The following is a 23,242-nucleotide window of genomic DNA, read 5'->3' as shown; positions in this document are numbered from 1 at the left end:
ACAAAGCAGTTTTCCAATGTGCAAGAAATTCGACCTACTCCAGAAACAAAATATTTAGTAAGACATTTATTCTCATAGCTCCAGTCCATTCAGTTGAATCTCTAAAAACAGTCCTAGATCCCATCAATCCAATTACATCAAATAACCAACAAATCCCCAGAAAAACAATAAAATATCTTTCAAACTAGAAATCCTTTCATTATCTTTACAGTTTTTTAAGGAATCTGCAGTTATTTACAGAAAGTGAGGAACTGCCATCAAATCTGCAGAAACGTAATAATACATTTTAAACTTGGAATCATTATATTATCTTTATGCTTATTATAGTCTAGAAATTAATTAATTGATCAATTAGCACAAATCTACTTCTATATACTAAACTGAAATTCAGGCAGCAAAAGCCTACAGCTGATATGAATGAAAACAATGAAAGCAAATGAAAACACATGCATTTAAACAGACACAAATCAATCTAAAAATCTTAAAGGTTACTTACACAAGAAAATTTCTCATGACCATGGTTTTCATAAAAAAGAAAACATTCTTAAATGACTTTAAATCTAAAGAAATATTTTGATGCGACAGTTTTGTCAAAATATAGATATATGTCTTACTATAAAATATCCAGCTGTGTCATTACATCAAGACATAGACACATAAAACTTGTCACTATAAATGACCATGTCAGAAGAGCGGCTACATCACTTGATGAGACCATCACAGTCTTGACAAGAAAGCAATAATACTTTGAATGGGCTATATACACTGTGCATCAAACATAAAATGAGCAAGATAAAGATTTGTTAGATAAACCTACATGAAGACATTGCTACAAGGTCCAATTTTGAACTATTTCTTAGAATGTGGACAATAGCAAAAATACTTGAAGACAGTGTTTAGATCAAGTTTCTTGTAAAAGATGTTTCATTTAAACTCCAAAACTTAGAGCCCAAAATAATGGTTTATCTATATATGTACATGAGTGTAGACCTATCTTTGCTAATGTCACACAGATTTAAGCAAGAATTCATAAGCGTCCAGAGAAGCAACATCCTTTTACTATTGTGTCAATGAATTAAAAATGCACACCACATTATTGCAGCTTACATTTTCAATTGTAAATGTCTGACAAAATGTCAGATATCTGCTTCATTACAAATGCCCAATTACTTGTAAATACCTTTTGTTTTTACTCTTTTTATTTTGGATGCACCTCATTATATTTTAATCACTTGAAAAATAGTACACAATTAACAACTTTAAATGGCTGTTGAATCTTTGACAACATCTTATCAAAAGAAATTAATGCAATGGTTAAGACCAAACAACACATAATTGTTTTCTATCAACAGACATTCAAATGATAAAACGAAGGGCCAAAAATTGTGCAATCAAAGACTATGACATCTTCTAAGACTTACCAGGAATGCAACTTTTGTGCAGTCTCTGTTTGTTACAATATGCTACATGTAATTCCCAACATGTGAGTGACTATAATCATTACTGTTTGTAAGATCCAAGTCTTTTAACATCAAAATTTTCACCTGAATTTGGACAGAGATCAAATGTTTCCCACAGTTAAAAAGGTGAGAATCTCTATTATAGCATGTGGTTGAAGTTTGTTCTTTAAAACCTCATCCATTACCATGTATAGCAAAAACTGAAAACTATGATATCATAACTTGTTCTTGTTATACTTTAACTCATACAGATCTTTATGTAGAGTCTCATAAGCAACTTAGGAAAACATCAAATAGATCAAAGAAATTAAGTTTATGTAGCATGATAGATTAAGAGGTCTGGCTACAAAGTTACAGCATGTATCCAGGAGTTATAAATTCAAACATATATAAAGCATAAAAGACTAGAACTGGCTACCAGACTTGGCATCCTCATCCACCAATTGAAATTGATAACAGCCTAGCTAGAATTTATATAAAACAATTATTTAGGAAAGAAGTTCACATATGGCCTAATATTTCAAAATAGTGATCACAGAAAGCTTGAAAAGTACTTTAGTGATTGCATATAGATGTCATCATTTAATTAAAGAGCTATATATATATATGGTCGGTTGGTTAACTTTGGCTGGTGTGTGTGTGTGTGTGCATGCTTGTGCACATATGTAAGAAAAGTATGTGCATTTTCTATTACTTTTAAACATAATAACAATGGGTATAAGAAGCAGATATCTGGCACTTTGATTTTTTAATTCTTGAACACAAAGCACACACATAATTAAGGTCACAAAACCCACCGTTTCTGCCATGACCAGCAGTTTCTTATTCAGAACTTCACCTCTCTTTGAAATTCAAGTCAGATTCCTCCCAAATGATACTAAATTATATCAAATAAAAACAATATTGAAAATGGAAAGTAACCATGCATGCAATTATCACAAAAGCTGATCATATATATTCTATAAACAGGATACTTTAAAATGTATCTCACGTGTTTGAAAAACATCTGTTTTTATCCTCTTTCAAAACATCATCATTCCAATTGAATATTGATGCAGTACATACACGTTTCAAACTGGAATCTATGAATTAAACTTTTTATGGAAGCATGCTTACAGTCTTTTTTTTTTAAAGGAAAAACCTGAAAGCTAATCTTTTCAGATGGAGTAGCTAATTACAGATTTATGTCAACCCGTTGGCTGTTTTTTTAAGAATAGTTCCTAATAAGCTCATTGACCAAACTGGTTGAAGACGAAGTTGTGAATTAAATTTGCAGTCCTCCGGCCGTGAGCATGCGATGTACATCTTAGCATTGATAGCTACTTTGTTGCAGGAAAAAGATGCCTTATTTAATGCTCATTTTTCAATCATCTAAATTTTTACAATACTTGAATTCTTTATGTGAATGATAGTCTCGGAAATTAACTTACCCCCATTTTCTCGTTTAACGCTTCGCCGTTTTTCTTGCCCCTTTCGTTGTTGCATGGACGTGGTTGTTGGATAGCAACCAGCCTCCGTGCGTTCTATTGTTGTAATATTGCAAAGTTTGTATTTTCAAACAGAACTTACAACAATTTACATTTTTACACTTTACAGAGATATTTCTTTAAAATGTCAAGGAGTTAAAGACTAAAGAGCTAAGTATAACTATCTTTGCGACTACTGTCCTTCATGAGTCAAGGTCGTGTCATACAAGTTTATGGATAAACGGCAGTAGTGAAAGTAACAGAACGCGGCGTTAATCATTCACTGAGGACGCTGGTGTTATGACAGGCATGCTAATGTGCTGATTCTTATAGAGATAGTCTGTAAGGAGGAAAAATATTTTAATAATATTTTACTGCACTTTGTACTCTTTATGAAGTCATTATCATCACATCTCCTAACACGAATCCGGAAAATCTTTATACAGTCTGGTAAACATGCCAGCACGGACGCGATGGCACCAAGGACAATTCTTCAAACACCACCTGTTCCGAATCATGTGATGAGTTGATAAAAGGTGAGAACAAGACCCCCTGCAGTGTAAGATGTGCGATATAATACTTTTTGTAGATTGTTTCTTTTGAAATAAATGTATTTACTCAGTGTTTGTGAATTGAGAATAGTTTTTAATTGTTACGGATTTAGAATCTTATAAAACTGCGCATCGTACCCTTCCAGAGACCGAGTCATTCATTAATCATTAATTCTTTAATCTTTGGTATTGTTTTTGCAGTCATGCCTAAAAGTAATACCAGTATATTAATGATTCCCCCCCCCCCCAATATATAGAGGTTGTTTACCTCAATGTTGCTTAATTATGTGAGCTCACAACAAAGAGAAATTGCTATCTCTGTTGCACAGAAATAGTAAAGCTGAACTTATTTGAAGAATGTATAGCTCTGTTGGTCACCATGCAGTCATTTCACCACACTGTGAAAAGGTCCGTGGTAAATGAAGGTCCGTGTTTCGCCCTAAAGGCCATGTCGTCCCACAGCCTTAGTCAAATCATCCCAGCTAAATCCATATCGTCCCAAATAAGACCACATCATCCCAACACCAAAAGCCAAATCATTTCAGTCCCAAAAGACGAATAGACCACCCATGACACAAGTAGCTATTAACATCAGATATTACCAACACACGAATAGCCGTCTATTTCAAACAGAGCTAAATGGAGATCAATTTTCTATCTATTTTTAATCCTATCTCTCTGCATATAATAATAATAATTATTATTATTATAAGAGAGTGGCTTTATACAGCACATTTCCCAACTGCAAAATGTGCAAAAGTAAAAGCAGGGCTTCTGCTAAGGCTAAATTCTTTGGGGTCCCATGGACCCTTTCAGATTTTTAAGGGGTCCCTGTTCTTTGCCCAAATTTGAAGGGGACCCCATTGATGAAAATTGAAGGGGTCCTCCAAACTTTTAATGCGTACTGTACGCAATTTTTTGTGTAAGCAGAAGCCCTGGTCAAAATATAAAAATCAAAATAAAGTGATGACAAAATCTTTCATTAAAAAAAGTGTTTAAACAGAAATGGCACTGTTTAAAACAGGCATCTGAGCTTTGTCTTTTGGGCCTGGGCCAGTTCAGCTTCCGGTGTTGGGATGATATAGTCTTATTTCAGACAATATAGAATGGGGCAATTACACTCGGGCTGTTGGGTGATAGGGTCTTGGGGCGAAATTACCGGCACCCAGGTCAATTTTGTTTTAGCGTTTTGGATCAATTCAACACTGGCAGTGGGGTAAAATGGCTAGTGACTGCTGGTTTGAATAAAATATAGTCTTTGAAAGTTGTATTTATAATAAATAGTATATATAGCAAAAAGTGTATGAGTCATGAAACTAACAGAACTGATTATCTCTGCAGAAAGATACAAGGTACAAACGTCCAGTAATATTTGAAAACAACATCTGAAATCTATGATGTCGTCTCAGAATCTTCGTCCTAAAGTTATTGCGCTGTATAAAACAGTAAGTTTTCAGTAACAAGGTCTATCTATTGATATTCTTTTCAAGTAAGGTTATGGCTAGGGTTAAGTTTGGTGTCAGTGAACAGTTGTTTACATTTTAGCCTTACTTTGAGAAATATTTTCATTGAAAATATATCAAGAGATATCAATAATAAGTAGATTTGTATTTCTCCACTTGAAACAGACTGTGTGCTTACAAATACAAAACATACAAAAATATACCACAGATTTAAAATGAACATAGTGTGTACAAAGAGAAAAAAGCATGAACAACAAATATACAGAGATACAACAACACAGCATCAATCAAAGTAAATAACAAGCTCTCACAGTCAGGGTATTGACTAACTTTACTGATTGCCCTGCCCTTGTAGATTAATAACTTGGATGAAGTATTTGTTGGCTTTTTCTGACATATTTTCATTGCTTAAAAAATGTGGACTTTGGATTTTCTTTACAGCTTCTTTATCTGGGAAAAGACTATCCGAAGGGCTTTGACTACTTCCGTGCCAAGTTGAAAGCTGCATTCATGAAAAACAGAAATGTGAAAAATCCCCAAGAGATTGAAATCCTGCTAGCCAGAGGAGAGTATGTGGTAAAAGAACTGGAATCACTTTACATGCTTCGCAAATACAGGACTTTAAAACAGAGATACTATAAAGATGATAAATAGAATATGATAAATAAAGTGAACTTTTTTCTCTGTAGCATCTCAGGAGAAATTTTTAAATAATGTCAATAATTATTGTTTTAAGGGCATATTTTCATTGAGTTTTTCATGTTAATGAAATGGTAGCAGATTCAGTTGATTCCTGGAATATATTACTAAGAATGATCTCACTTAGGTTGATGGTACAATGGCTAAAGTGCCTGCTGCAGAGACAGAACCAGGTATTTTGGGTTTGAATTTCTGTTTCCGGACTGCTCTGTTTAGATGTGATGTTTGCAAGTAGCCATCAGTGTTTTTCTCTGGGTACTTCCTCCGTACTCTGCGTATGTGTGTCTGTTTGGTTGTGTTTAAAAAAAAAAAAAGATAGCGTGGTTACTGTATGTTTGGCAGTTAACATGAAGCATGTTGACTCACCTTCAGTGGTGGGGAAATTTGCTATTTAAATAGTTATAACACGGTTATTTAACGGAGTAATCTACCATGCTCTTGTATGATCTGTAATTTATTGACTTTCTATCAAACTTTTTTCTATACTTTAATTGAAGTGCACAAGTAACCTGGTAATGAATGTCAGGAAATATACAGCTGCTTAAAATATAAGCAATCTGTGTTTGAAAGCATATCACTCACCCAGTTGCCCATTGCAGCTACTTCATTGTGATTCAATGTCAGGTAGGAGGTGGAGAATTGGTGTTTTGCGCTGAGCCAGCAACTAAGGCTATGTCACGGTAAAGCAGCCAGCCTGTAAACAGATGCCACATCCAGAGGAAGAACATCGTGCCCAAGATGAGATCTGAATCCATGGAAGCCAATCCTCACTGTATTGGTGGGCGGCCAGGTGGTGCAATGGTTAGCATCCGTCAATGCAGTGAAGCTTGGCTGTTCTTGGTTCAGTTCTCGTCTCAGGCATGGTGTTCTTTCTCTGCTTCTGTTTACACAGCTGGCTGCCTTGTCATGATATAGTCTTAGTTGCTGGTACAGCGTAAAACAACTGGGCTTGAGTGAAAGCATGAAGTCTAAGATTTCATTTGAGTTGTTAAAATCAATTATGTTAAGTGTTGAATGTGAAAGAATCATCGGAATAAAACCATCATCTGAATATGCGTGTTCTGTCAGGATTTTTATTTTGTTAGAGGGTTTTTTTGTTTGTTGTTTTATTCTTGTTGAGGGAGAAATATTTTCGTCTGCAAGTATGACTGCATCTTAAAAGTTGATTAAGAAATAGATCTAATAATAAGTGAGATTGATGTTGTCTGTGACAGATGACAGCCAGTTTATATTTTAATAAAGATTTCAGCAACATTTGCAGCTTTAATGCTCATTGGCAAGAAGGAGCAAACTTGATGTAAAGACATAAAATAGAAACCAACAAAGTGTATTGTTGGGACAGCATGTACTCTATCAAGATGTGATTAATCAGATATTGCCAAACTCCTTTTAATAATGTCAATCCACAGAGCTATGTCGGCGAGAGCCTTGTGCTCTTGGCAGGTCTAATCAAGCTGAACAGGTCTGTCAGGGGAAAGGCCAGACTAAAATGTTGCACCCTGGCCCTCCAGGTTGGGGGTTTTGCTTTGCGCTAACAACCCACTCATGATTGAATGGAAGTGGCCAGATCAGTCTAATATCAGGAGAAACCATTATTTACTCTGGCCACAAAGACCTGGACCACGATCATACCCAGGGAGTAGCACTGTCGATGTCAGCACAGGCAACAAAGGCGCTGATGGCCTGGGAACTAGTCTCACCATGGCTCCTGTCAGCAAGATTCAACGCCAAAGGAAGCAAGATCACCATCAATGCTATGCACTAGCAAATGCAGCAGAGGAAGAGGAAAAAGAAGACTTCTATAGTTCCCTGCAGTCTCTGCTTGTCCGCACACCTAGAAGAGATCTGAAGATCACTATGGGAGCAACAAGGAATAAACTAACTAAAGTTGTAGAAGTGTGTTACATGCAATGTGGATGCATGGTTGTTGATGATTTTGTCTATGATTTATGTAAAGCACTGTAAGCAAATCTTTGGAAAGGTGCTATATAAATCCTCATTATTATTATTTGTGAAAAGCTCCAGTTTCAAGAGCACACCTCTTCCATCAGACATAAAAAAAAATAGCAATTCCTTCTAAATCTTAAACAATATATTTAATATATGTGCCCATGCAAAAGATGCTAAGTGAATAATAGAAAGTAACATATTAACAGCTCCCTTCCCTCAGAAACCTTTCACTATAAACTGATTTACAGCTCTACTTTGCACTGCATAGTTCAAGTCAGTTGTCATTTTCACGACTTCGAATATTCCTTTTAATGCCTTTGCGATTCTTGAATGATGTTGATGGCTGGGGTCCACATTCAAAGGATTCTGCATTCTCTACTTTTTCGATCCCTAATTCATCATTAAACTCATTAATAAACTTTCCACTTCCAGTTCCTGACAGCACATCTGTGTCATCAAGGTTCTCTTTTATGGGTTTGGAATCTGTTTCCATCGGCTGTTTGCCTGGCCTCGAAAATGAAATGATACCTTTTGAACAAGCAGCAACATTTGTGTTAAAAATTTCTTCTGCTTCTGTGCCCATCTCTTGCATCTCCTTTTCTCGTTGTTTACGCCTCTCTTCCAAAAAGGCAAATGCTGCCTTCGTATTAGAAGACTCTGACATATCGTTGGCTTCAACATCTTTTAAGGAATAATGTGTCCATTTGTCTGGGTGTTTTCGAAAGTCAGGTGTCTTGTCACTTCTTGGGGCTCTTCCACGGGGTGCCTGAAACTGAAATGAACCAGGGAAAGATCTTGGTTCTTCTTGGTCACTTGATTTATGCTCTCCACTTCTGTCAGCACCTATCCTACTTCTGTCTCTTGTTGGAAGATCTTTGTTCTTCCACTCTTTTTCTCTTCTTCCTCTCCTGGGCTCCTCCCTAGCTCTTTTCACTTCCTCATCTGGGTCAAGTTTTAATAACGAATGCTCATCACTTTCTAACTGCCCAGATTCTTTCCTATTCTTTTCATATGCCTCATGTTTTTGCTCCAAAGCATCAAGGCTAGCAAAAATGTCATTACTTCTACCAAGAAATGTTTGACTGGTGTTCTGCAGAGAAAATGATGCAGAATATTCATCTTCTTTCTCTTCTGATGTTGTCATGATTCTCAGATCTGCACATAAACATGATCCTGTATAACAAATGCATTATTAACCATTGCTATAAGTTTTAGTTGTTTACTTAGTTTAACAATTCTAGTCACCATCCTTTGGGCAAAATTCACTTACAGTCATATTATACCAGTTTAAAGTTTTTAAAATAAGACCAGGAAGTGATTCACTAGCACAAAAACAATGATGAAAAATTGGTTTTTAAATCAATTATTTGGCTACCAGCACAATCACAAGTGTACATGACATATCTTCACTGAATGTCATGTGTACAAGGTAAAAAATCTTTACCCCTCTCATGTAAAACCACATAAAGAACCTTCTTTAAACGTTTGATAGTTAGCCTCACTGAAGACCTTAAACTTGGAAAATTCAGTGGCATTCTGTACTTCCTCTGGCCACATTTTTGGGATTTGGCTGATTGTCTTGAGAATGTCTACAACTAACATGCATATAGCCAAGATTTCACCTGTAATTTAGCTAAAAGCATCTCATGAGATATAATAAATCTTCAACACTACTGCCCAAATGTCTCCAATTTCCTACTAAATTGCATATCCATAATTTATCATCTCGGCACTAAGTTTTATACCAAAATAAATTCTAAACTTGAAACATCATCATACCCAAGAGAAAGGAAGGAGATCCCCACACTCTACAATGGATCTGACAAGCCATTCTGTGTATGTTTTTTCTGCTATTTCTGTATTCACTAATTAAAAGTTTTATTACTCTAATTTAAAGTCACTGTAGGCGTTTTACAGTCATACTATATCATAATCCTGAATTGTCTCTAGTCTATCAACCTGTCTACTTTCCTCTTTTATGAAACAATCCCCAAAAAAGTTATTATCCAAATGCCACACTTGAAACTGATTTTGTACATGGTGGATTTACATAAAGATATCATCTTTGTCATGTATATTCAATATGCAGCTACACATAGCAAGTCTGTCTTGCGAATAGGCTTAACTTTCTTTTGGTTTCTTAAACAATTTTTAATGCACCGAGGGGTGCCGATTCCACATTAATGCCTTGGCTAAAAGCGAAGGTTAATATTCGTTAAAGGACGCCCTCCCCCCTTCTTCAATATGTGTAACTTATTAGGCAAACGCGCCACTAGGAAATTTGGTGCTTGAACAGAAGTATCAACTACGATACCACTAAACAGAAGGGAGTTGAGCTTAGCAGACTACACCGAGAGGAATGGAACGTGGAGTTGTGTGGCATTAATGATAAGGGTGATAAGAGTTATTTGTTTTGTTCCAGGGTTCAGAGATCGTGCGCACACATACCCACACTCAGATTAGAAAAAAGTCTAAGCGAAGATGAGCAGATAAAATTTACCGCATGCGCAGGATAGACGAATATGTTTAGCAGTATGTGTATGCATCTGTAGCATACCCATATCTGAAGAACCATCTGTTTATTTAAGACAGACTTAAACAACCAAGCAACACTTCTGGTGTTTTATATATTTGTTCACTTTATCTTTTTCTTCTTTTTTTATTTTATTTATTGTGTGTGTGTGTTTTTGTTTTTTTTTTGGTTTTTTTGCTGCGCAATGAGCATTCTTCTGAATGAATACCTGCGCATTACAAATAGACATCATCATCATTCCGTAATCGTAATGCAGCTAATTTAACCTTCGGTCGCCTACACACTCTCGGGCTATTTTGTCCCATAAAACTAATAACAATTAGGGGGTTATATATACGTTAGATTAAGAGGAATATATGAATACAATTTTGTCCAGCAATCACTGACAACGATATATATATACTAACATGAAAATTTGCGCCTCGGTACCAAAAATGCACGGCTGTCCACTAAGGGAAGTAATGCAGGCTGCAGGGAGAAGCTATTAATGTTGTACAAAGAAAAGATTTTTGTCAGATATTAAGCATTTTACATCTGTATTATTTTGGAACAACTGAATTTTAATAGAATATTGAGATTTAATATTCTTTCTGCTGTATATTTAATATTTTGTAATATTTACGCTGCAAATACTTGATTTATTGCAATGGTGGAGTAACTCAAAGTACTTCCGGTTTTGTTGCCGCGATCCCTTTTGTCTGTGTTTAAAGTAAAATCGCAAAATCTACACAATGAGTGGTGGAGTCTACGGTGGGGGTAAGTAATTTTATGTACATCTGAAATTATCTGAATTAATTTATTTTACTTTCTTTAAGGCAATTTTAGGAGGTCCAACCCAGCTCCAGCAGACAGTGGTGGTACCGACAGTAGCTCCAAGACCAAGTAGATGTGACTGATAACTCACCCGAACGATCATTGTTGAACAATCACAATGTTGATTTCACTATCACACTCTTTCAATATAGCAGTCATGGAGCGCTTTTTATTCGCATTCCTTACAATTGATCTATGCTCATCTCCTGACACTAAGTTGTATTGCCGTGATATAGCCCTAGTTGCTGGCACGGCATTAAACATAAACATTGCTGAGCTTCTGTTTGGATTATCCTCTTTTCAGAATGAAACCTTAAGGATACCTGTCATTCCTTATCTTGTCTTTTTTGGGTGATTAATCATTTGGACAGAGGTGTGTGGCATTTGGATATACCATGTATTTGTGCATGTGCATGCATGCTTGTGTATGTGGTATGTGTGTAGACATTTTGTAAATGCCATGAGCTCCATTTGGAGGAGTTGTGTGCTTACTAAATATTTACAGTGGAACCTCATTTTTCTAATTTAATGATCGGCGCCCGTCATCCGGATATTAAAAAATCACAGATAATCGAAAATATTTCTAAAAATTTGCAAATGCTAGAATAGGTGCTGACAGTGAAATTCTTACCTTTCTTGTGTTGTTTATAAAGTTTTCTAGGATACAATCAGACATGATACACTACTTTTTTCTTGCAGTGCTTCAATTTTATTGACGTGTGGTATTTGTGAAGTGTTAGGATGTCTCTTTGGAAAAGAACAGTAGAGAGCAAGGCATATGATGTCGGAACCATGTGAGCCCAACTGAATGGGGGCTGTTGAAAACTGGGTCCGCTAGCGAGGTGTTGTTGTGGCCTTGTGCTCCTCGAGAAGTAACAAGGAATAAACTAAAATAGGATGTCACTAAAATTTAAATCTGCTTGCTGCTGAAGAAAGTCTGGCAAAGTTTCAGAAAAATTTAGGGCTTTTGCAAGTGAAACTTTCTTTTCCGAAGGTTCATCTTTAACCACGTCACTTTCTTCTGGAAATCTGACACTTGACTTTGGGGGTCTTGTGATGTCTAGCAGTTTTTTTTTTAGGGGGTTGGAGTTTAGGCAGTCCCGGATAACTGAATGCATGGTTAATTGAAGACTGGATAATTGAGGTTTCACTGTATTGTCTTGTGGTGTGTGTATGTGTGTGGTGTGTGCATGCAGGTTCATGAAGTGCATTTGATGCCTACCCTAAAGATGTGTGTTCACATGCCTGTATATACATTTATGTATATGCAAAGTTCCTTGAGCCAGTTTGCTGGAGAAAGGTGCTGTATAAATGCACTGCATTATCATCAGCACCATCTCTTCCGGGAAGCTGTAAAGTATGATTAGGATAATATTAGTTTACCAATGCAGCTTACTGAACTGACTTGGATGTCAATACATCAATGGCATCAGTCAGAGCATTGTGCATTGGTCTATAAGAAAGAAAATTTTGTTTATGTCTCAACATAATTCAAAAGTTGTATATATACTTTAATATGTTCAACAAAACATTGGTAGCATTTTTTAAATATTTACATTTTTTTGTGCATTTTCTTCATTGTCTGCAGATGAAGTTGGAGCCTTGGTGTTTGATATTGGATCATACTCTTTTCGAGCAGGCTATGCAGGCGAGGACACACCAAAGGTGATTGAAACTAAAACAGTGGTTGACTAAGCAGGAAGTAAACCTTTGTTCTAGTATAAAAATTTTGTATTATTAGAAAATGTGTTGTAACTATATTTGTTTAAGGTATAATTTTGTTTTAGGCTGAGATCCCTACAAATGTTGGAGTAGTGGAAGAAGTCGAGGCTGCTATGGAGACAGATGGGGGAGATCAACCATTGCAGCCAGATAAGAAGTACTATATTGACACTGTCTACATGAAGCATCCCCGCAAAGGCATGGAACTATGCAGCTTTTTGAAAGATGGCATGAGTAAGTGCAACATCAGTTGTTAGTTAGTTTTAGATTTTGTCACCTATGTTCTGATATGACTTTGCCAACAATCATCCAGAAATATTGGTTAATGGTGTTTTAGACATTCCCAAAAAAATTATTTATAGTTTTAGTGAATTGTTAATGCATAATTTTGTTTTTTTCTTTAAAATTATTAGTTTCTTATTAGAATCATCATGATTTTTAAATATCTAATAATATATAAAATTTCTTTCTGTTTGACTTTTGCTTTTTGATTCCTCATTTCTCTTAACTAATATAGAAATGAGCAACAAAGAAAAAATCTGCTCAATTGTGTGTTCATGGCTATAGGTGCTGAATCATTTTCATACAATGAGATATAATGTTACCAGTAAACTATTATCATGGTGTTTGACAGTACAACAAAACCAGTAACTGTATTACATGTACATTTTTTCACACCATTTGGCAGAGTTTATACTATTTGCTTGTCTTAACAACTGTATGTTGTCTGTGAAAATAATTTGTGTGTTATGATTAATAACAGCTGTACTAATTATTGATCATGCTGTTTTATTTTTGCTATTTTTAAGTTGAAAACTGGGATATGTTTGAGAAGGTGATGGACTACGCATATGGAAAAAGTATCAAGTCTGAGGCTTCCCTTCACCCACTTCTTATGTCAGAGCCAGCAGTAAGTTGTATTCACTGCACATTTTGTTTGTATGCTTCTGTGAAGTAACTGGGTGTAGTGACTGAGTGTTTGAGGTTTTAAATGAATGTAGTAACACTAAAATTTGGTTAAAATTTCGTGAAATGTTTTTAACATCAAAGGTTCTCCCACCAAAATACAGTTATAATTTATGCCAAAACAGATTTTTCTTGTTTTTGTAATGTGTAAAATTGTTACTTGTATGTTTGTAATATTATAATGTGGTTTGTTTTTAAACAGTGGAATACAAAGTCAAAACGAGAAAAGTTGACAGAAATCATGTTTGAGAAATACAACATTCCAGCTTTTTTTCTCTGCAAGAATTCAGTCTTATCAGCGTATCCTTTGAGCAGATGAATATCTGTTGCTAATTATATAAACCAGTCATGCTTTACTTTATAATTGTGTTCTTTCAGTGTTTCTCATTTTTAGACTGTAAATTACATTGTCATACTCAACAAAAAAGCAAATAGAATAGAGAGAGGTCCCTTTAGCTGACTGGCTAGTGGGTGTTAGCTCTTCATTGTATTTTGTCTTTCCCCATTTATCTGTATCAGGTTTTGTGTCTATTAATGATCCGGGAATCTGTGACATCATTACCTATGTTTCTGGATTGGTTTCTATGTCTTCTCCATGTCACCTGCACTCTACAGTGCCTTTCAGACAAGGAAAATAAATCAATCAAAACACAAACAACAATTAAAATTTTAAAAATAATATAATTTGAAAACCAAAAAGAAACACAAAACAAGTCCAAATTCCCCAACCCCACAGTTCGAACACACATTTCTTCCAATGTCTCAAAAATATTCAATCTTCTTGCCGACAGTACAGGATGTGCTGCAGGACAAAAGCTACCCTCGTGTAAAGAAAATTGCTGCAATTTTTCATATGGTCCTAGCTCTGAGGGAACAATCTGCAATGTGGTATCAGGAAGCTGCCCACAGGGCTGCACATCTGACAACAGTGGGAGAGATTCAAGGAGTGTGGGTCCCATTGCTGGAGTGATTGTCAGCATTATTGGTTTCTGTGTTGCTGGCTATTTTTTTTTCCTTGGGCATTTTATTCATGAGATATCAACAGTGCCAAGCACCCTGTAAATGAGCTAAAGCTAATGACTTCTCATCGTCGTTGCAGAAAGCATCTAATACAGACCCTCCCTCAGGCTCTAGTATCTACAGAGTTCCTTCTTGAAACATGGACTGTCATTGTGCATGTATTATATTTGTGTTTTTGGAACTTTAGCTCTTGCAACATTGTATTCAGTTAAGACCAGTCAGTACTATGCTTCTGAAGAAATATGTGAACTAGACTCTGCTGTAAAAAGTTATTTTTTTTTGTGAGGGACCTTGAGCTTGTCCATAAGGCAGGGATAAGGTGCCAAACAAGTGAACCTTATCATTATTATTATTAAACATTCTGATTGATTGAGTTACTTAAAAATTTCTCAAACTTTTACATTTGGGGAATGCCCACTGCATATAATTAGAGGATTAAAAGTAGCTACTCATTTTCTGCTTTGTGTTTCACTCATAGATCTTCTTGAGGGCCAATATCTTTTCTGGCCTTTAAATTTTGTTTACTGCTTTCATTTATTTAAAGAACTTTTTTTCATTATTTCAATGTTCTATGAGCAAAACAATGTGCAACATTAGACATAAAAAGAACTTTCCAGACTAACACCAGTGTGCAGAAGTTTCAACACAAAGGTTTCAAGAAAGGCAAGAAATGCACACATGATAAATGTTTCAAAATCTCCGTGTATAAAGATTGTTCTTGTTTAGTCTCATCAGTAGAGATTCTTGTACAAAGAGTATGAATGAACTTTAAGTTAACAATATGGTTTGATTGAAGAAAAGAGAATTTCATTTATTAATTTTGGTGAAGCAGTATTGAAAACTCCATAACAAAGTACAGATTTGCTAATGGGAGGTCAACAGCTCTTATTCTAGACAGTGGAGCGACACACACTTCAGCAGTACCAGTATATGATGGTTATGTTCTTACACATGGTACGTTTAATCCAGCTCAGTCTATACATTTGTTTTTCTTATTGTATTTTAGTTTACCAGCTTGGGAGTAAACTATGCCTTTTTTTTTTTTTTTTGGTTGGTTGGTTTTTGCACCACTGACAGTAAACGTCATATTCTCTTTCCAATCTTTTTCCTTCCCAGGACCCTACCCTTCATTCCATCACTCAAATGAACAGATTTTACATTGCTTTTTCCTTACACCCAGAAAATTCTTGTAAGTGCACTTGTTCATTTTCTTGCTGCTAGGAGAAATTCAGAATAAATCAGTCTTTAGAAAGGGATTGTGCAGTATCAAGGAAGATTTTGGGAAGGTCCCACCACCAGTTGGTGCAACTTACCTTTTAGTGGTGTGGTGGCTTGTGCGCCTTGTCGGTCCACAGAGCTATGTTGGCAGGAGGCTTGTGCTTCTGGCAGGTCTAACCAAGCCGAACAGGTCTGGCAGGGGAGAGGCCAGACTAAAATGTTGCACCCTGGCCCTCCAGGTTGGGGTTTATGCTTTGGGCTAACAACCCACTCATGTTTAAAAAAAAAAAAAAAGCCGTTACAGAAACCACAACAGTACAACAACTTGTGGCCCTATGCTTCTTGAGGAGTAACAAGAAATAAACTAAACTTGGGAAGGTCAGTGGTCTTGTGGTTAGTGTGGTCATCTTCTGAGCAGGTTGTAGATTAAAAGTATCCAAAAGACTCTGTCCTTCTATCAGTGAATGGGTACCTGTTTTTTAATGCAAGTTAAACTTAAAGGCAGTGGAGTGAGGGTTTAGGGCTTCACCTTCCACAGTTTGTACCCTTGTCCCAGTGAACCACTTACAGTTTATGGCCTCTGCAACCACTAAGCCATAAGATCTTTACCTTTCTTCCTGATTTAATTGTTTTTTAAGCTTGTCAAACTTTCAACTTTCGTATCTGTTGCTGGCACATTTATATTTTTATTTCCTCTATGTTTAAAATTCAGATTTCTAATTTTTCAGGCATCGTCAAGTCTCCACTCGCCGGTGATTTCATGACAATCGAATGTCGAAAGCTAATGGATGAGCTTGGTGTTGAAGTTGTGCCCCCTTATCTCATTCAAAGCAAGGTAACTTGAAAAAAGTTAAATTTTATTGCCTTTTTGACTGTGGCAAATGTATAAAATTAAAATGATTAAGTGTTGAGTTTAAACTTGAGGAGTACAGGAGGAGAAAAATAATCAGTGTCACTGATGCCCAATAGAAAGTTGATTGTTTTGACTTGCTGTTCTCCAGCATGTTTTTCGTCTTTCCTTCTCATTATGCCCTGCCATTTTCTGTCATGCAGGAGGCAGTGGGAGACAAACAGCCCCCAAAATGGAAGAAGAAGGAAATTTTTGATGTGACAAAGTCTTTCCATAACTGCATGGTAAAGGTAAGATTTAAAACCTCTCAAGCTCTTATTGGGGAGAGGGGCAAGTTATTTTTCTGGTTTGCCTAATTTCTTGAAAATGTTTAACATTGTTATCACTTATGAAAGTGATCTAAAGGTGTTTTGATTCATGGGAAAGAATTTATGATGACGTAATTACAAGTGTTGTGCATTACAGGATGTTTTGCAAGATTTTGCTGCTTCAGTTCTGCAAGTCTTTGATACACCATATGATCAGAAGTGAGTTTGCTGGGAAAGTAGAGTAGCATTGATTCCCTATCAGCTTCTACGATGTTGCTCAGTGTTTGTTAACTAAAGAAGATCTTCCTACTTATGTGATATATTTTGTCATTTCTCTCTTCTTTTCTCTGCTTTCTTTTTGCTTGGTTGGTTAGCCCAATGTAATATGCACTTAGTTTGCTGACTAGAAATAAACACCAGTAACTACCCACATGTTTTTGTTTCAAGATGTTTTATAATCCTCATGATACATTAGCATACATATGACTAGAGGGAGAGCGCATGTTAACTAATAGTGTGGTATAGCAGTGTTTCATAGAAACTTCACGCATTTCAGGGGAAATATTTAAGAATCAAATACAAATACTTGATACAAATATACATGTAAATTTAAAAATATTTTATCTAGCACAATATCCCTTTTCTTTTAAATTAGTTTTTCAACTCTCCTTTTATTTTTCTCACAGTTCTGTGGACTCTATGCCATGTGTACATTATGAGTATCCTAATGGCTACAACCAGGATTTTGGCTATGAAAGATTCAAGGTCTGCGAAGGACTCTTTGACCCATCAGTCATTAAGGTGCCTAGGTGTTTCATATTTGCAGATAAGTTTTGAATAATACTTGAAACCAAAGGATTCACAAACATTACATTTTATAGTGTTGTACTCTGAACCCTATTTCTTTGGAAAGTATCTAAGAGTTGCAGCGTGTTATTTTTTCAGTGCTATTTTTCCTCTAGATTGCACTTCCTAGACTTTGTAGTCACAGAGACGAACAAATCACTGTCAATTTAACTGTTTAGACATCTTTGTAGTTGGATAATAGTGTATTACATTTTTGTTTCTGGTTGTCAGATATATATAAAAGACCTGAAAATTATGCTCCTTGATGATATGGTCTTTTTGTGGAAAGTTCAAGAGTTAAGTCTCTTTGCAGAATTTATGCTTATTTAAAGACCTTAAGTATTATGCTTTTAAATAGTAAAGAGTTTTTTTTATTTTAAATTCTAACAGGAAGCACAAGGCAATTCTATGCTTGGTGTTGGGCATGTAGTCACCACAAGTGTTGGCATGTGTGACATTGACATCAGACCAGTGAGTAGTGATGTGTTAAAAACTAACTCAAGCATGGGATCAAACCAGCTGTTAAACTTTCATTTGTACACAATGTATTTAGTTCATTGTCAGATGTTCCCTAAACATGAGTAAGCTGTTCTATGACTTTTGTAAAATATAGCCCTCCACTTTCTCATCTAGGCATAGAGAGTGGTCAAATATTATTCTAGGACCTGGCTTTGCCCTTGGTAACATTCTTTTTACATATATATGCGCCACCATAATTTCCATCCCACTCAATGCATTGACCAAGAATGTTAGTGCTTGAAGGCTTATATGTCGCAAAGACAGAAAGTAATTGTTCAACTCTTAAAATAATAGTATTTTAGTGGTGATTTAAGCCCAGTCATTTGCGAAACATATACGCTGCACTTGGATTTATCATTAATATGTTAATATATTGATACACATATAACTGCAGTAAGAGGTTAAATGAAAAATTATAAATTCAATAATTTCAATTTATTTGTAGTTTACAGGTTGGAAGTTTGGGCACAGAAAGCAAGTATATGTTTTTATACTAGATTAGTCTTTTCTCTGTCTCCCTTTTTTTCCAGAGTCTCTATGGTGGAGTGATAGTGGTGGGTGGTAACTCTCTCATTCAAGGTTTTACTGATCGCCTGAATAGAGATTTGAGCAACAAGACCCCTCCTGTAAGTACCTCCAAGAAGTCGCCATATATATCTGGTTGGCTGTTGACCCTATTATGAAAGTAAAATACATTAACGAGCCATTGAAAATTGTCCTTAACATTAGCTTCTGCTTTCTTTGTAGCTGATATAAACAACAGTTTGGGTCTCCTTTTTCCTATTGGAGTCTGGTATTAAACATATCATTTCATAATTGTAAAATTATTGAGGCTTGAATGAAAAATTGTGAGCTAGTAGAAAGCACTTCTACAGTCTAGCTATATCCAATCCTATAACAACTTGCTGGCTTCAAAACTACTCTCACTATTTCAACCCTGTAGGTCACTATGAACAGTAGGTAATACACAGTTAATTTTGACAGGGATTTGTAATAACTATGTTACAAGATCAAGAGACAGGAAACATTTCTTTCATCATATGTGAATGGACAAATATTTGCTATCAAGTAGTGGTACATCTTTCTGGTTTGTGAGTTGGTGTGATTTTGTTAAATGGAACACTTATTTGCAGAGCATGCGCTTGAAAATTATTGCTGCAGCGAGCTCAGCAGAAAGACGGTTTAGTAGCTGGATTGGAGGTTCTATTCTGGCCTCACTGGTAAGTTGAAAGATGTGGCATCCCACAAAATTTTCTTCTTTTCTTATTGCCGTTTTTATTAAATATGGAAGAAAAGAAAAAAATGCAGTAAAGATTCTGATCACTTCATTCATTTTTGTTTATATGGTTTTTTTTTTTTTGTGTATTGTCTTTAGCTTTATAAGTTTACATATAAAACAGAGGTTATTTCTGCATTAAACTGCATTTTAATAAAATATGTTTTGATGACTTGGGTTAGCTATCATTTACAAATTTAATTGTATTTTTATTGCTATATTGTCAAAAATTGAGTTTTTGATTTGTGACTTTTTGGCATCGGTGATTATTTTTAACATGTCTCCAGCACTGCACAACACTGTAGTCTTGCATGACTTTTTTTCCTGTTCAGGGCTCCTTCCAGCAAATGTGGGTTTCCAAGCAGGAATATGAAGAAGGTGGAAAGGGCTGTGTGGAAAGAAAGTGTCCCTAAGATATTTGATCTGTATTGTCTTCAACCCTTTCTCACATTTTCCTCTAACCCCCAGCATCCTTCAACCTCGTGTTGTGTCTTTTTTTTGTCTCTGATCGTTTTATCATTTGCACTCTAAAAAAAAAATCATTGTTTTGTTCAAAAGACTTCATTATACACTGCCTTTACCATCAGCAATCATGTGAACTCTGCCATTATCATTCTCACCATGTTATCATCCTCATATATCCTGCCCAGGATACAAATATAAAGAGCAAGCAGCATTTTTAGAGCTGCCTGAATGGACTGGTTGGATTGCATTGTCATAAAAATGAGTTGATAAGGAGCAGAAATTAAACTGCTCTTATTAAGAAAAAAGCAGTTGGTTATTTTTCATTTGTTGTGATCTTTGTGGGTGGTGCATGAAAGGAGGAGGGTGTTGCTCAAAAAATGTATGATAAAAAGTGTTGGAGTGGTGAATGAAAAAGGGTTGTGGCGAGACTAAAGACAATACTTTGTCGTCCAGAAGAGGGACTCGAATTACAAATGAAGTTTGTGTTAACGTAGCAAGTAAATGCACTTTATACCAAAAGAAAATGCTGACATCTAGAACTCCAGTCTTACAAAACTGGTTCATTGCAAGAGCTGAGTGCATTGGTACATACCTTTTCTGACCAGTTTTCTATCCGGTGCATGACTGTATGTATCCTACTGCAGCAGTCACATTCTGACATCTATACTACAAAGATAAAAATGGATCAGTAAGTGAAAGTGGTGGGCTGCAAAATATACCTTTTCTCTGATACAACTTTTTATAAATGATTGTCATTGTCGGCTCGTGCTTGAGTTCAGCGAGAAGATTCCGGCTGTAAAATGTCTTCACTGCAATGGGCAAGAAGAGGAGTTTATGACTGCCCTCGCCGCAGTGCTGACGTATGTTCTCAGTAAGAAACAGCAGTTAATGGCAGGTAAAACTACAAAGTGGCTAAAGTTAGAATCAAGTTGACGATCACCATGGCCTTAAATGACACCCTATTGTTGCTGGCGTCCCCACTCCCATTTGGTGTGAGTTATTTTCGGGTATTTTTCGGCACCGATGGAGCTCTTCGTTCATTTATAGGTTTGAAATGGTCTGTTTATGGTTCTTTTATTACTGTGAAAAACGAGAAAACCCTTGATTTGACCGGGCTAATAAAGCAGTGAGGGGAGACCTCGTGGCTAAGTTAGTGGGAATGAAGCAATAGGCTCCAGCGAAGGATTCAGTTTTACAGTAATTTTCAATAAATCCCAAGATTTTAAACACATTCTAAAGATAAGGAAAGAGGCATTTCTTCAACTATCAATTCATTCGTTTTACAGCTGTGCATGATGGCACAAGCATGAAATGTAAAGGCTTTGGAAAAAACAGACTTTATATCAACGACATATAAATTCAAAAGTTTAAGAGACTAGTGGGGTACCTTGGCCGAGGCATTGACTAGGTAAATACTCTCCTGCCCTGTCCTGGCGTATGTCTCCCGTCTCTGATATCTTTCTGTTCCCGATGTTCCACTAACCCAGTGGAATTTCAGTGTTTCGCGTTTCGGTTAAGCAAAGGTGTGATAACCATTATCATTGTTTTCTGTAGCTTGTTTGATTTTCTTGTTGTGAGATTTCAAGTTATTTTGCCTCGTTAACGCGCATCCATTAATGTTCTGTCATCTTTGAAAGGACTGTTCAGATGTACAGCTATATTGTCCCTAGCTCTATACATTTCCTTGTCCTCGATTTAAAGAAATTTCACGACAGAGGTATACAGTCATATACATTTTTTGTTGACTTACGTGCAGTTGAACACGACTGTGTTAGCTTCATAATCCTATGTCTCTCTTTCTCTCTCTGCAAAAATATTTCAATATAAGACATAAATATTTCAATCTAAGACATCTTGCACTTACCAGACAGCCTTAAGTTGTTGGCTTTGGGGTCAAATTCCCAATAACAGACAGCGATAACAAACGACGTGTAAAGAAGTCTGTTCCTTGTTTTTATTTTCGCTCAAAGCCTTTCAAACCAAGCCACTCGGCCTGCTTCAATGCAGATTTATGGCGAAACTGATGTACATCAGTGATGGGTAAACACTGTATGTGTGGTATAAGTTCTTAGCTTCAAGAGTCTGAGTAAGCAATCCCCGTCTACAGTACTTCAGAATATTGTGCAAGCTTTGTAGAGGTATGCTGATGATTCTTTGCGAGAACAGAAATGAAATGAGAATGAAACATGACAATGTGTGTTATATATTTCTATCCGACAGAAATGTGTGACGTGTGTATTCTGTCCTGCAGCTCTTCGTGACTGGACTGCGTCTGGAACTTTCACGTGAGAGGCAAGAATGATGACAATATAGTTTGTCTAGATGGTTTATATACGGGCTGCTGCTGCTCATGATGTAATGATGATGATGATGGCAGCTTGGATTATTGCAGTTTGTTAATGTCAAATAAAGAGAAGGCAAAGACTGACACATTACATTTAGCATTGATGTCATCTGGCTTACAGATGTGAGAAATGGATTCACACAGATCCGTATGCATGTCCACAAACACAAAATCACCTTGTTGTTGTTGTTGCTGTTGTTGTTTACATTACGTCGCGGCTACAACGATTTTTGTTAATAAGATACTTTAACTCTCCAAAGGACAAGTAAGTATACATGTGTACGAATATGTAAAAAATATTATGATAGAGAAATAAATATACCATCATCACATTTGCATTTTAAAAACTTCAAAGAGTGAGCATATTTTGGGGGTTGGGTGGAATTCTGAGAAAGCTATGTATACGTGTATGCATATATGAATCATATAATAATAAGATGCACGTATTGTGCGACACAGTTCATGTACACACAGACATAGGTATGTTGGAATATTCGGAGCAGGCGTAAAGATGTGATGTATAGTCTACACTTTGGGCCCTTGTAAGGGTGTCACACAACGATTCATGTTCAGACAAGAAAGTTATTGCAAGCGTGTCTTTATTGTGTTTATTCTCTTCCCATCACTGATGGACGAAAGAGGACAAGTCTAAATACATCAAATCAACGCTATAGGGTGGTGCATTTATGAGACCTCTCGAGGAAGACTAAGAATGGAAGGAGGGCAGGGTGAGGTGATTTATAACCCTATTCACGAACGCCGTGTATATTTTT

At 36.1% G+C, this 23,242-nt stretch overlaps 3 protein-coding genes across 12 annotated transcripts in view; 1 reads left to right on the top strand and 2 right to left on the bottom strand.

Annotated features, from left to right (window-relative positions):
- The window catches only part of LOC112560841 (axonemal 84 kDa protein-like), a 31,457-nt gene extending 28,437 nt beyond the window's left edge, over nucleotides 1-3,020 (bottom strand). For 6 of the 9 annotated variants that reach the window (XM_025232920.1, XM_025232928.1, XM_025232923.1 and 3 more), the window contains exons 1-2: nucleotides 2,891-2,998; nucleotides 2,258-2,337 (exon numbers count right to left, since the gene is read on the bottom strand). In XM_025232920.1, coding sequence (XP_025088705.1) covers nucleotides 2,258-2,269 — 12 coding nt within the window. In that variant the 5' untranslated portion in view covers nucleotides 2,270-2,337; nucleotides 2,891-2,998. Of the gene's footprint in view, nucleotides 1-1,421; nucleotides 1,545-2,257; nucleotides 2,338-2,890 lie in introns of all 9 variants that reach the window. The other 3 variants (XM_025232926.1, XM_025232927.1, XM_025232922.1) reach the window with 2 other exon arrangements.
- Nucleotides 3,021-7,713: 4,693 nt separating this feature from the next.
- On the bottom strand, nucleotides 7,714-10,603 carry LOC112560845. The gene is made up of 2 exons (XM_025232937.1): nucleotides 10,530-10,603; nucleotides 7,714-8,744 (listed from the first exon to the last, which is right to left on the bottom strand). Exon 2 carries the CDS (start codon nucleotides 8,731-8,733, stop codon nucleotides 7,864-7,866), a length of 870 nt encoding a protein of 289 aa, XP_025088722.1. The 5' UTR covers nucleotides 8,734-8,744; nucleotides 10,530-10,603; the 3' UTR covers nucleotides 7,714-7,863.
- A 100-nt stretch (nucleotides 10,604-10,703) lies between these two features.
- On the top strand, nucleotides 10,704-20,430 carry LOC112560842 (actin-like protein 6A). 2 transcript variants are annotated; one of them, XM_025232930.1, is made up of 14 exons: nucleotides 10,704-10,878; nucleotides 12,524-12,600; nucleotides 12,723-12,891; nucleotides 13,467-13,567; nucleotides 13,826-13,923; nucleotides 15,503-15,597; nucleotides 16,590-16,696; nucleotides 16,915-17,001; nucleotides 17,177-17,238; nucleotides 17,706-17,820; nucleotides 18,256-18,336; nucleotides 18,915-19,010; nucleotides 19,518-19,604; nucleotides 19,993-20,430. In XM_025232930.1, the coding sequence occupies exons 1-14, from the start codon at nucleotides 10,854-10,856 to the stop codon at nucleotides 20,071-20,073; spliced, it is 1,281 nt and encodes a 426-aa protein (XP_025088715.1). In that variant the 5' UTR covers nucleotides 10,704-10,853; the 3' UTR covers nucleotides 20,074-20,430. The 2 variants fall into 2 exon arrangements, with proteins under 2 accessions (XP_025088715.1, XP_025088716.1); XM_025232931.1 differs by lacking the exon at nucleotides 10,704-10,878 and adding an exon at nucleotides 11,245-11,308.
- Nucleotides 20,431-23,242: the final 2,812 nt, after the last annotated feature.

The sequence above is a fragment of the Pomacea canaliculata genome, linkage group LG3 (genome assembly GCF_003073045.1).
Source record: "Pomacea canaliculata isolate SZHN2017 linkage group LG3, ASM307304v1, whole genome shotgun sequence".
In the NCBI taxonomy this organism is placed as follows: domain Eukaryota; kingdom Metazoa; phylum Mollusca; class Gastropoda; order Architaenioglossa; family Ampullariidae; genus Pomacea; species Pomacea canaliculata.
The sequence above is the reverse complement of the archived record's forward strand: the minus strand, read 5'-3'. Positions and strand labels throughout refer to the sequence as shown.

What these genes read in the sequence shown, in the direction of transcription:
- LOC112560845 (XM_025232937.1), bottom strand. Translation starts at nt 8,733, where the DNA reads ATGACAACATCAGAAGAGAAAGAAGATGAATATTCTGCATCATTTTCT.
- LOC112560842 (XM_025232930.1), top strand. Translation starts at nt 10,854, where the DNA reads ATGAGTGGTGGAGTCTACGGTGGGG. An exon ending in CTTTTTGAAAGATGGCATGA is followed by an intron (nt 12,892 to 13,466) that starts GTAAGTGCAACA and finishes GCTATTTTTAAG; the next exon opens with TTGAAAACTGGGATATGTTT. An exon ending in GATACACCATATGATCAGAA is followed by an intron (nt 17,239 to 17,705) that starts GTGAGTTTGCTG and finishes TTTTTCTCACAG; the next exon opens with TTCTGTGGACTCTATGCCAT.